Genomic DNA, 12,840 nt, shown 5'->3' with positions numbered 1-12,840 from the left:
CACCCTCAAGAATTACACTGCTTCCCCCCATTTTGACAAAGTTGTATCGTTAAAGATTAGCTTGGATATTAAAAAAACGCTAAATGATGAAGCCTATTAACTAGGGTAAATGAGAGCTCTGCAGTTTTAAAAATAATAAAGACACGTTGTAAATGGGCCCAGTCTTTCAAAATATGCCATGATTTCAACTTCTGAATTACTGCATGAAACTGCTTTGCAAAAAACAAAAACAAAAACAAACCAACCAACAATGAAATGCATTAATTAAATGACCCAAATTAAGTTTCTTTCCCTTTTAAATAAAAACATATAAGCAAATGACTGAGGGCTCAAAAAGATTTTAATTAGAAAACTAAAATCTCTACCAAACCTGAAAATATTTGCTCAAAAGCAACACTTCATACTCAGAAAAGCTTTTCCTTGCTATCCATAGGCAAATAGCAATAGTTGAACATCTCCAAGCAATTGTGTGCATCTCAGAACACAGACTCACTGAGCACTGGGGTGATTATTAATAAAATGGCAGTTGTGAAGTTTGCATATTACTGACATTGTTGAAGCAGTTTGGAGTTACAGTGAAACTTTGGGTCTCACAGCTTTTAGGATCCTATCTAAAGCATTTGATGGTGCCTTTTCCAAACCAAATTGTAAGGCACTAGGACCAAACAGGAAGGGACCTGTGTGCTGGCCAAGCAGCATCCACGTTTGGATGCAATTCACACCCCTGTAAAAACACAGCAGAACTGCCCTACTCCTTCCTTTTGCCAGCTGGGAAGGCTCAGCCCCATGTTCCGAAAACTAAGCAGGTGCTGCTGCCTACCTGTTTCATCAGGAGAGCTCGGCGAAGCGCTGTCCTGGGACAGTGTAGTCCAGCTGGAGTCCTCATCACTTGGAGCCAGGTTCTGAATCCTGTGCAGTGCGCAGTCTGTTTTGGCCCCCGTTTTGGGATGGTCCTTCTTAGTCTCAGGACTCGAGGACACTGTGGCAGTTTGGCCATCCTCTGGGCTTGATTGCTTGTTTTGCTTCCGGGGCAAGACTTCCCCATTGACAATAATGGTGGAAGCCTGGCTGTTGTTTTGTGCAGATTTATCTTCCATCGCAGCAAAGCTCTGCTCCAGCTCTCTAGTAGATGTCTCCAGGTCTGCATAGTAATTCAGGAAGCTCTTGGTCCTCCTGGGCTGTGAGGGCAATATTTCACAGCTGGAGGAGTCCTGTGGGATCGGCTCTTTGCCTTCAAACTTCTCAGAAGTCACACTGACGCCGGCCGTGGTGCTGAGGTTCTTGTTGGGATCCTGCTGGCCTTGCTCGGCAGCTTTCCTCAGCTGGTTTTCTCCGTTCTTCACCAGCTTCATATTGGCAGAGCTGCTCCCCAGGAGGGGCTGCGCTGCCGGGTCTGAGAGGCCCATGGCTGTCTGGATGTTAGTCAGCGCGTACTTCTTCCTGCATTTCGGAGGAGTGCTGTTCTTGCTCTCAGTGTGCCGGATCTCAGCGTTCAGCAGCTCGTTGTGAGAGGAGCGCAGGCTGAGGGTGTTGGGCGGCGTGGCAGGGCCGTTGCGATTCACCACGTCCGTCGTGCTGCTGCTTGCCATAAACACCGCCAGCGCGTCCACACCAGAATCAACTAGGAAAGCAACAGAGGCAGCAATAAAACACTTGTGTTATGTAGTATTTTGGCTTCTGCTAGAATCACTGTAATCTACGTGGGTAAGAGAACAAAAACACAGCTTAGCTTATTAAATAGAGAAAAACAGGCAGAGAAATACAAAGAGATCATCACCATGGAGCTTAGAAGACAAGCAGAAGGCTTGACCCCGTATCAGTGAGGTGTTTCTTCATGTCTGAGCTCCTTCATGCCCAGCAGGCTGGGGATAAGGAGAACAGCCCTCAGCAAATGCATCAAGGCCCAGGAGCTGTCCCCTGCTCTCATCTCATTCCAGGACTTCACCACTACCTCGAGGGTGCAAGAGGAGAACAACTTCTCTGGTGCCCATTACTAGGAAGCAGTAAATCAGAGACATTTCTCAATAGATTGTGCACAGATGTTGCTCCTTCTTCAGTTTTTGTCAGTATGATTGCCCACTCAGCCCTTGCCTCCTCACACCTGAAATTTTACTTTTTTTTTTTCCTTCCCCTTTATGGAAAAGGGTAATGAAAGTTCTGAGCATTGCAGGCTCTTAGTGAGGGTGTTTATTGGGTCCCTTACGGCAGGAAGGGCTACTCATAATACAGCGATTCCTCGGTAACCCTGTAATTATTTTATATATTTGAGGGCCTGGTGGTGATGGGTTGATGGTTGGATTGAATGATCTTAAAGGTCTTCTCCAACCTTAATGATTCTCTGCTTCTACAGCAAAAGAGTGACAAGGAAGATAGAAAGATGAGGAAACAACTGGTGCCCCTTGTTCGACACAGCACTGTATTACACAAAACTGTACTTGAGTACAGGGTGGGGTAGAGTGCTTTGGATCCCTCCATAAAATACCCTGCTCTAGTTCAATCAGCTTAAAGAAGGAAAAGAAAAAAAAGGTCCACTTCAGAGATGAAGTTGGCTCACTATTTCTACAGCTTGCAAGCTTCAAACTTAAGTATACAACATGCATCCTAAGAGACAGTACATGTATTTCAGTGTTAAATAGAAACCATTTTTTGCCTACTTATAGTCAAGTTTCTGATTTTGATCAGCTGAGGTACAGTTCACATTTCGAAAAATATGAAGTTTCTTCAGGGAATAGATTTTTAGACTATGTTTTAGACTATGAAGAAATACTTTGCTTTTTGGTTTAAACCATCATTTGTTACTTTACTGCTTATTTGTGGCTCCCACTAATTTGTACAAATACTCCATGAGCACCTCAACTTACACACACAGTAGTAGTGACTGTTTTTGACACCTGCCAACCAAGTAAGACACCAATTAATAAATCACTCCCATCTGCTGCAGCATGAAGCACCCTTTCTGTCGCTCCTAATTCTCAAGTATCACCGACTGCTTATACTGCACACAAAAATATGTCTGAGGCTTATTTAGGAATGAAAAATTATCACTCGAGCTAGCTGATGACAGATCATTCCAGCTGAGCTGTGCTGCATCCTTGTACATCTGACAAGACAGAATAGACTGCTGCATAGATTTGCGAGAGATTAAACATTCAGGTTTTAAAAGCATATCAGCATAAACGCACAGAGCAAAAAGGAGCACTTCACAATGTTAATAAACGAGTACACGGTTACCCATATTGCCTGCTCTGTATTCAACTGCAAAAGCTTCAGAATTGCCCATGCACACTGCAACAGCCTGTGTTTAGGTAATGGTTAAACAATGGTTAAACATCCTATTGCCAATTTCAGTCCTAGCCACAAAGGACTTCTAAAACACAGCCATCATAAAGCTGAAAGAAATTCTCTAAGTGCACATCTCAAATGCATCAATACACGTCGCTTCCTGCATCTCACCTTAAAACAATGTGGACTAGTGCAAATAGAAAGTTCACGCCTGATCCAGCGTAGTTTTATCAGAGGACATGTTTTAATCTAAAAGCATGGAGAAGCCTATGTTTGCAGACTGACTGTTTTATATTCTTGTCCTGAATCAGTTAAAACCCGACATTCTGGAAATAATATATAAGAACAAATTTTTAAGGCAGAATAATTTTGATCTGCTGCACTCACGGAATTGCACGGTACCTATTTGTGCTAGATTATGTTTTATTTTGCATTCCAGAGGTGTTTTTTCCATCAGTAAATAAAACAGCCTCAATCTGAAACATTTATTCTCATCCTCTGCTACAAGCGATTTGTTGTATAAAATGTTTGCCACTATTTTCCACCACTGAACAAGTTACTTAAAAAAAAATCTTCCTAGATAAAGTTTAAGTATCTGCCTGTCAGATTATCTTTCGTTGGCCTCCTGCAGCTAGCATTTCACATATCAAAATATACCCTAAGTATAAGCTCACTGAGACACTGAAGCAGCATGTACTATCTTCTGCTTATCTGATTGATGAAGCTCCCCTGCTGGCTTATGACAAACACTGGCACGTGGCTCAAGGACTGGAGCAAAGCCTCCAGTCTCCACCTGATGTCTTTTGTTACCAAGCAGTGTTTATAAACGGGGCACTAAATTGGGCTGCTTTCTGATCATAAGCAGAAAAATGTGCACATGAACCTTTTGCTGGACACCAGCTTGCCTCCCAAGCCTGTGCAGACCAGCAGCAGCAGCAGCAGGTGTATGCAGAAAGGAACATCCCACCACCCCCTCCTGTCACTGCACACCAGACCAGGCTTCACAAGAGGCACAGCTGGCACCAACCTCTCTCAATGAGAAATGAAGGTGGGAAGAAAGGAAACTACAACAGAGAAGAAAAGAGATGAAATACAAAGTCAGGACTTAGGTCTCAAGGGCAGAAAGTGCTACCAGACCAGGATTAAGTAAAGCGTTGGAAAATATTCAAATGCAAGGGAAAGCTTAATCAAAGAAACTCTAACTTGCAGAACAGAACAGCACAAGGAAAAAGAAAGCTAGCTTGCCTCACTTTTCACAGAAGACTTCTATCTCAGCTTTACATTTAAAAGTTTCAAGGAAATGCAACTTCCTCCTGTACTTCTGCCCATGAGTCACATGGGGCAGACAACAGAAACAAGCAGCAGCACCCACCTAGGGCTTTCTGTGACATCTTGGAGTTGTGTTCGTGCAAAACCCTTTCATCCCTGCCTGAGATCTGCCCCTCCACCATCACTGACTTTGATTGGGGTTAGGAGAGGAGCAGGGCTCAATCCTGGACTGTTACATCTGCCGGAGCAGCTGGCACCATAAGCAGATTTTACTTTTCTGCTCACATCTGAAATGTGTTTCTGTTCCTAGGTTTACAGTGGTTGTTGGTAGTTTATTCCTGTAGAGAGTTCTTCTTTACATCTTCATCAGTAACAGAGCATCCAAAAGGTCCAATATGTGCATTACAGTTTTCCCGTCAGTCGGACAACATTGGCTTTTCAGCCAAGATTTCTGGGTGTGGAAACAAACTTCTCAAAAGGAGCACTTGGGAAGGCCTGCACTGCCTTCACTCACTCCTGACCATCTCAGCCCTGCCAGCATTCAAGAGGTCAGTGCTCCCACTGCAATGAGATTATGGCTCAACCCTGATGATGAGGAAGGAGCAAAGCAAAGGATGGGCACACCATTTCCCTGCCAGACTAGTGGGTGCTTCCAATTGCCCCAACCTGGTTTTATTGCACTCTATTTTATAGATGTACAAATTGCACCCCAGACAATTTGAGCAACAGCTCCCATCAGAGCCTCAGTAATCAACTTTCTTTAAGCTAAAACACAAGCAAAAATGGGCAAGCAGATCAAGCATGACTGCGTCGATACATACTGCAGCAAGAGCACATTTACAGTAGTAAGTTATAAGCAAGGAAAACAGGGCATCTCAAGAAGATAAAGACTGGACTCTGGTACAGAACGAAGAATAGAAAAAATATTATCAACATTAAAGTGCTTTAAGACAGCATTTTGGTAGGTTGAGGATCTACCATAGCAATTCATTGATTATTCTGGCTTGCTATACATAAGATATCAGTCCCAGAAATATACTTTTAATGTATGGAAGCATAACTATAAACTTTCACCAGTGTCATGTGCTTAATAGGAAGAAGTCCCAATTCATTAAGCATAACAATAATATAAATAACACTATTACTTGAATGACTTTTATTTATTTTGTTTCTCAGTCACGTAATGATACTTACAGAGCTTGAAGAAAGAGACAGAAAATGCCATTACGAACAGAAAAAAACTGATTTGCCTTTAACTGAAATGAGGCTTTTTTGTATAGCAATTATTTTTAAAAAGCCAAACTGAGAGTTTATTCAAAAAGGTGCTGTCAAAAATAAATGAAAGGTTTTGCTCTTTTTCATTTGTAAATGCAGAATGAAAGCAAAAGATGGGCCTGGGAAGAAGAAGAAAAATGAGAAAGTTTTGTATATTTGCAAAGCAGTATCTTTTAAAGGGGATCTGACCTGGAAGTACTTCTGACATGGCTCACGGGGGCGTCAGCAATGCATCAGGAAATAGATTATAATTTGAAATCTGAAAAGAGGGACCATGTAAGAATTAAAAACAAAGGAAAATACAAAATAATCCACATTTCAGCAGCTCCTCAAAGGCTAAGTATTCTAAACAAACTCTGATAACATAGCAGTGATGATTTCTGGAGTTTTCAAAGCTATTTGCAAAGCATTAAAGTATGGGAGATAATAACAAGACCAAGTAATTAAAACTAACACAAACATCACTTTTCTTAATTTATGCTTTACAATAGTCTCCAGTTTTACACAACACATTGCAAGGGGAAAAAAAGGTTAGAAAATCGGGGGTTTTCCCCAGTAATTCTTCGCTTGCTTACTCAGGAAACTACTCCAGCACTGTAAGATAAACCTAGCAGTAAGACATCAACACATGAACAACTTGCACAATAAGACCCAGCACATGAAGCTAGTGAGCACAGTCTGCAGGGCAGATCCAACAGGAGAGAATTCTAACAAGCAACTGGGTAGCGGCCTCCCGTGTGGGTCTGGCATGGCCATCTCTCTGGAGGTAAGCTATTTTTGCCTTAGGGTCTTTGGTTTGGATTCAAACAATGCATACACTGGAAGCCAGGGCATTTCTATACACCTGCAACTATTTCTATAGTTGCATCAAGGAAGTCCTATCTGCAAGGATATCCGCTGAAGGCAAAACATTCAATGACAAAATGAAGCAGTGGGGCTACGGCCTCAGGTCCTATGGACTTTACCTCATTAAAGCCTGATCAGGTGGAGAGAACAATTCCAACTCAGTATTAGCTAACCCTTGAGCTTCAAAGAGTAAATACCAGGTTAAAACACCAATTTAAATTAAGTATCCTACTGCAGTCTTCTTGCATCTGCATTTTTCCTCAAGCAGAACCAGCAAAATGGTAAAAGCTAGATATCAGCTGAAAACCTCCTTGTGAAGTCCAGACTTACACTAATGAAGCTGAAATCAGAACAGGGACTAGCAGCCTCCTTCCTGTCAAGTGTCACCATGTTCCTTTTTGCCTACACAAAAATGTCAATATCCAGGGGATACTGACTGTTTTCAGAAGGAAAAAGGAGAAAGAAAAACACTTGGATGAAGAGTTATGGTAGAGGAGAGCAACTGAAGATGCTCCTATGGGCAGGGATTCTCTTCCCGCTGCTCACTGCAGCACCACTTCTCTGCTGGGCCCAGCTGGGAACGAGAGAAGGAAGCTCAGCACAGCCAGCAAACTGAGCCCAGCCCCACAGCCTGGCCCCACAGCACAGCTGGGGAACACAAGAGCAGGGCAGGAGCTGAGCTGCAAGCAGCTTGCTCATGCCCTCTCACTTGTCTGCAGGCTGCTCCATGCAGATCGCAGAGCTGCTGAGGACAGGAGGGGTCTCTGTCAAGACCATGTACTCCATTCCCATCATTGAAGCAGTGCATCCCCTGGGCTGCCTTCCCTGTCCCACCCTGGTGGCTGTCCTCGCCCCTCCAGTCCTTGCTAATGCAGGAACCAGCTTCCTGCCTTGCTCCCACTTCCCCACGAGGCTCGCTGCCAGCCTCTGCTGCCTCAGAATCACACTTCTCCTGTTGGAACAGACCATGTTGCCAACAGCCTGGCAGTGGTATATGTTCCTGTGATGCTCTTGTTAACAGAAACCCATAATGCTGATCCATCTTAAAATGCTGTTATTAAGGAAAAGACAATTTAAAGTCCTGCCATTAGTTCTGGCACTGCCTTTTGTCTTTTTTTCCCTTCCTCTTCCCATCCTTCCAGTCAAATTCCTCATGTCGCACGAATTAAGGGCAAGATGCCTTTCACTGACAGATTCTATCTAACACCTACAAAGAGAAAAAAAATAATATCAAGAAAAATGCTAGATTTATTGCTCACATCCTCATGATTTTATGAAGACCGACAGATGTAAATAATCAGCATATATCTGTGTGCCTGAAGCATAGTGCTGTGGACTCCCTGGGCAAACTCATGCTGCTCACAGTGCTCCTGAGTCAAGTGATCACTCGCAGAAACAAAGAGCAGCGCTTTCATTTATATACTGCATATCCACGGCATGCAATCAGGATTAAGCCTGCATTTAGTACTGAAAAAACAAGACACCAAGTCTTCTTCAAATTCAATTTTCTTCCTTTAATCAGATTTCCCCTCCCCCTCCACCCCCTGCAGAATAGAATAGTCTGGCAGGCACAATCAGTGCTGTCACTGCAAGGAGATGGAGTGTGCGTTATCTGTTGGCTATGGCAAGCACTGCTATCAGGACCTTCTGCCATCTGAGCTATGTGGTTACAGGCACATCTGCTAACTAAACCTGTCTTTTTTTAAAATCCTGGTGTGTAAATTAAAACCCAGAGCCTTAATATTCTCTCTTTAAAGCAAACAAACAATGTATTTATCACTCAATTTCTGTAATAAAGATCATACCTCAGACTTTATTAGTTACAAAGAGCTCTACTTTAAATGCATGCTTTACTCTAGAGAACAAGCTTACATGAATGAACACACAGTCGTTTCCTCTTACATAGAAACAAACGCAGAAATTGTAACTTAGGTTCCAGAAGCTGAGATCAATAAACCAAGATAGACTTAATCTTCTGCATTCTGACACTTCAGTACTGAGTGCCACAAAAATAGCATTCACTGACCCTTAAGCTAAACAACATGCAGTTAAATCTGACTGGAATTACCAAAACTGAAGCATGATAACATACAAAAAAGAAAGCTACAATAAATATGTCTCCGGGGAAACAAAGCAACCAACATGCTCTGTAGAATACACAGAGTACACAGGTGCTTCATGAAACAGTGGAAAAGAATCAGTGCTCACGAGCTGAGCACATAAACTGACTTACAGTGATTCAGATCAAATTCAGAGCAAGGAATTTTCAGCCTCCACATCAGTGTAACTTGGATCATTTGACTACTCCTAAATCAGGAAGTAAAACTATTAAAGAGATGATTGATTCCCAAACTGGGCTGAAGAACTGGCAGCATCCAGTACCAGTGTTCCAACTGTTCTCAGTGGCACAAGTCCAACACCAAGCCCTTTGGTCAGGAGAGGCAGGCAGTGAAAGTAGAGATGTGACTGAGCATAGATCACAGCATTATTAACAAAAGCAAGAAAGGGAAAAAAAACCCACAAACTGACACGCTACCAGATCAGATGGATGAGCTAAGTTGTGCTGAACAAAATAATAATAAAAAAAAATTTAAGAATGCTCATCCTTAACCACCTCCCACACATCTTGTTTGTGGCCCCGCTGTTGCAGCCTGCAAACACTCTGTAGTTCCCACGAAGCCCACAAACAGCACTGCATACACGTGAGCACCATCAGCTTCTAATCGCATGCATATGAATGCAAACACTTCAGGTTCTCTTTTTAAATTAATGCATATTGCTAATTAAATTCCTGATGGCCTGTGTTCAGGATTTCACCTGCAACAACTTCAGCTGGCCCCTGAATTACAGATAATAAGTTTATGGCTAGTTATACATTATGCTCTTATCAAGGTTAACCAGAAACATTTTTTACCCTCAAACTACCCAGACAGGCAATAATAGCTTTGAACCAGCAATTACCACTATTCTCAAAGCTGAGATCCCAAAATACATTTGAATTTTTTTTCTTATTACCACAAGATTGTACTTACTGTTAAGTTGATCTCTAAAAATGCAAATCAGAAAACTAAATTAATGGGCCAATTTTCAGAAGACTCTGCAACTCTATACGAAAAGAGACAAGAATAAAAATATAGATATATCAAAAGTCTAAATATGACGAATCAAAACTCCTCATTTCAATCATAGTGTTTGCAAATAACTTCAAATCACTAACAGTAAGTTGAGACAAGTGAGCAAAATTAAAGTCCAAGTCTTACTAACAGAAAAGAGCACTGATCGCCAGGTTCCATAAAATAAGATGATATGACTATCAGGAAGAATTACAGATTTATGGAATTCTGCTCCATGTATTAAAAACATTCTGTATCTCACCTAAGCAAAGCTATTGCATCATGTATTTTTGCATCATTGTTAAATACATTTGCTGAAACCATCTTCAAGTTGGGCTCATACGTCCTTGCCACATTTCCCTGGCTCTTAGTAACGGAATGCATTTCAGAGCAGAGGTTTCACCAAACCTGAAAACATACCCACATTTCTAGTTCATAATTTGTTCTTCCATTAAAAGCCAAGCTACAGTAAAGTTTATCATACAAAGAACAATTTCAGCCAGGCTCAACATTTGCCAATAAGGCTACGCATCGTCTTCAACAAAACCTTAATGGGACAAATAGGAAAACAGTTTATGAACCAATTGCTGCAGCTCTTCTAAAGCTGTCGGACATCTGAGAGATTGTTTAGGGGGCCATACCCTGTAGTAACTCTCCTAAATGTTATTATGGCACTAGAATATAGGAATAACTTTAATCTCAGGCTATTGAAGCAAGCAGAGTTCCTTGAGAATGTTGTACTGCAATGAGAAACTTCTACCCACAGAGCTCATATATAAAACAAAACACGTGCTCATAAATAAAATCAAAGTGTACTTGCTTTATGATCCCCATAAACTAAATGGATCAATCCATAATAAAGTGGAAGGAGAACATAAAAAAGCAACGGCTCTGACTGACATTTATATTCCTCTAAAGCATGGCTAAAAGTGTGCTCAGTTTCTACAAACTTAGCTGTAAAAGCCTTCAAATGAGTGGAAAAAGAACAAGCTAGTAGCATTTCAGTGGATTTCAATGAGTCTTAAGGTATTAATATCCTAACCAGAATACTCCTTTCTTTTGTGCTGTCACCACCCACACACTCATTGAGCGTCACAGGATGCTTTTACACTAAGGGAACTGAAGTTCTTGTGACAGGACAAGCACACAGCATACAACTCCATAATGTGTGGTCCTACAGAAAACCTTCAGCTTTAGAACAGTTCTGTTGTCAAAAAGAAATGGAACTGTCAGAGGTGTACTGCAGTGACTTAGTATAGACTTAGTATTTAAAACCACGCTAAGAAACAAAAAAACAGAAGTGACACTATGCACCCAGGGCACCATGTGGCTCATAAAAGAACCTCTCTCTCTCTGTAGACTCCAAGTCAAAGGAGGTCAGTGCTGCAGACCTAACTTCCTATCTGTGGGATCCAGAACATCTTCAGGTTTTGTCAGGACTCCTCAAGAGGCAAAGAAATTGTCATGCAAGTCTCCAAACAGATTCTTACGAATGGCAGAAAGTCAAATGAGAGAGGCATTAACTGGGAGAGCAATGTATATGCCATTGAGTGCTTTTGTAAATTTTACCCCTTTAATTGTCTGTATTTCTGGCTTTTCCACATCTCAGCAATGATTCTTTGCAGCTTTTCAACAACCTTATGAAAACTGCCCTTCCTGAGCATGAGCTCAGGTGACACTCACTCAAGTGCTTTTTAGACCAAGGCCTGGAAATACCAAGACATACACGGCAGGTCTTTGCTGACAGAGTGGTACCAGGACACCTCTACCAGGAACTGTACACTTCTACAGTCAGGCTACCTTCCTTGGGTGGTTTACTATTGTTTCAGTAGGGGTTCCACACCAAATGTGCAAAGCCACTCCAGGGAAGTTCTCACCCCAGCTTGTGTACATCACTATAGCGATGTAATTGCTGAGACTGGCTGTAAGACTGTAAGCTTGAGGTTTTATCCAGAGTTTTATTGCTATTTATGTTGTCATCACATCATCTGTTTCCTTACTTTACTACAACAAAGCTAAAGCTTTTCAGTATTTTGATTCACTAATATTCCTTTGGAAGACTAGCAGTGGGAGATCACCTCAGTGCAAAACAGGCTGCAGCTGGGCACTCCCTGGCAAAGTTGAAGAGAAATAGAAAGAACAGGACTTTGAGTATTCCTGGAGGAAAACCAAATCCGAGGTTTATGAAATCAGTCCTGCTCTCTCTGCCCGGAAGTATTTTGAATTGTTTGTAAGAGCTCTAGCATGGGAGACAGTCAAGGAGAACCAATACCCAAACGTCTCTCCTCCACAGTCCAGGGAGTGCCATCCCACAGGGGATGCTTACTTTCATTCTCATCCTTGATTTATGAATATTTCATTAAAAAGTTATTTCCCCCAAAAGGTTTTCCATCAGAAGTTTCTGAAATACAACCTCTTTCAACTCTACTAATTGTATTGGCAGAATGTTATCAATAAATCATTTTACATGGACACTAGTCTGAGCAGTTTTTAAATAAAATATGCGTAATAATTTGGAAAAAAATTCCACCTCTGCCCTCCATGGTGACTTGTGCAAGGCAGACATGGTGCTCTCCTCTGCAGAAGCAAAGGCTGAAGACAGAGCTGCAGAAGTGAGCAGGTCTTTGCCACTATGGGACTGTGCCTCCACCCAGCACGTTCCCGAGGTCGATGACTACCAAAACTACCGCCCAGAAATTCCTGCCTTTCCTCACTTGTCCTCTGAGAAAACAAAAAAAGGAGGGCTTTTTTTTTTTTTTTTAATTTGCATTTTCATATCACTCTAAGAAAATATAACTGCTGTGCATTTAATTATGTTTTATACTGTGCCCATGCCTTTGAGGGCATGCAGGACAGCAAAGTGGAACTGCAACCAATTCCAACAAAATTCTTTGCTTCGATTCCAGTATCATATAAAATACTACAAGCAAGTAAAGCTAAGTTATTGTGCTGGGGGCAGAATATGCGGACATCCCATTAGAAAGTTCTTCCAGTTATACAGAAGACTTTAACAGAGTGCACAGAACCAAGATTTTAGCCATAGTATGAAAGTAAA

General features: G+C 41.8%; 1 protein-coding gene across 14 annotated transcripts in view; it reads right to left on the bottom strand.

The window, feature by feature from the left end:
* APBB2 (amyloid beta precursor protein binding family B member 2) overlaps window positions 1-12,840 on the bottom strand; it is a 153,502-nt gene that overhangs the window by 86,035 nt on the left and 54,627 nt on the right. For 7 of the 14 annotated variants that reach the window (XM_042870638.1, XM_042870637.1, XM_042870648.1 and 4 more), the window contains one exon: window positions 821-1,621. In XM_042870638.1, coding sequence (XP_042726572.1) covers window positions 821-1,621 — 801 coding nt within the window. Of the gene's footprint in view, window positions 1-820; window positions 1,622-6,015; window positions 6,086-9,704; window positions 9,778-12,840 lie in introns of all 14 variants that reach the window. The other 7 variants (XM_042870643.1, XM_042870650.1, XM_042870647.1 and 4 more) reach the window with 3 other exon arrangements.

The sequence above is a fragment of the Lagopus leucura genome, unplaced genomic scaffold, assembly GCF_019238085.1.
Source record: "Lagopus leucura isolate 7727_CA_CO unplaced genomic scaffold, USGS_WTPT01 Super-Scaffold_100004, whole genome shotgun sequence".
Taxonomy (NCBI): Eukaryota; Metazoa; Chordata; class Aves; order Galliformes; family Phasianidae; genus Lagopus; species Lagopus leucura.
This window is presented reverse-complemented; position numbering and strand designations above follow the sequence as displayed.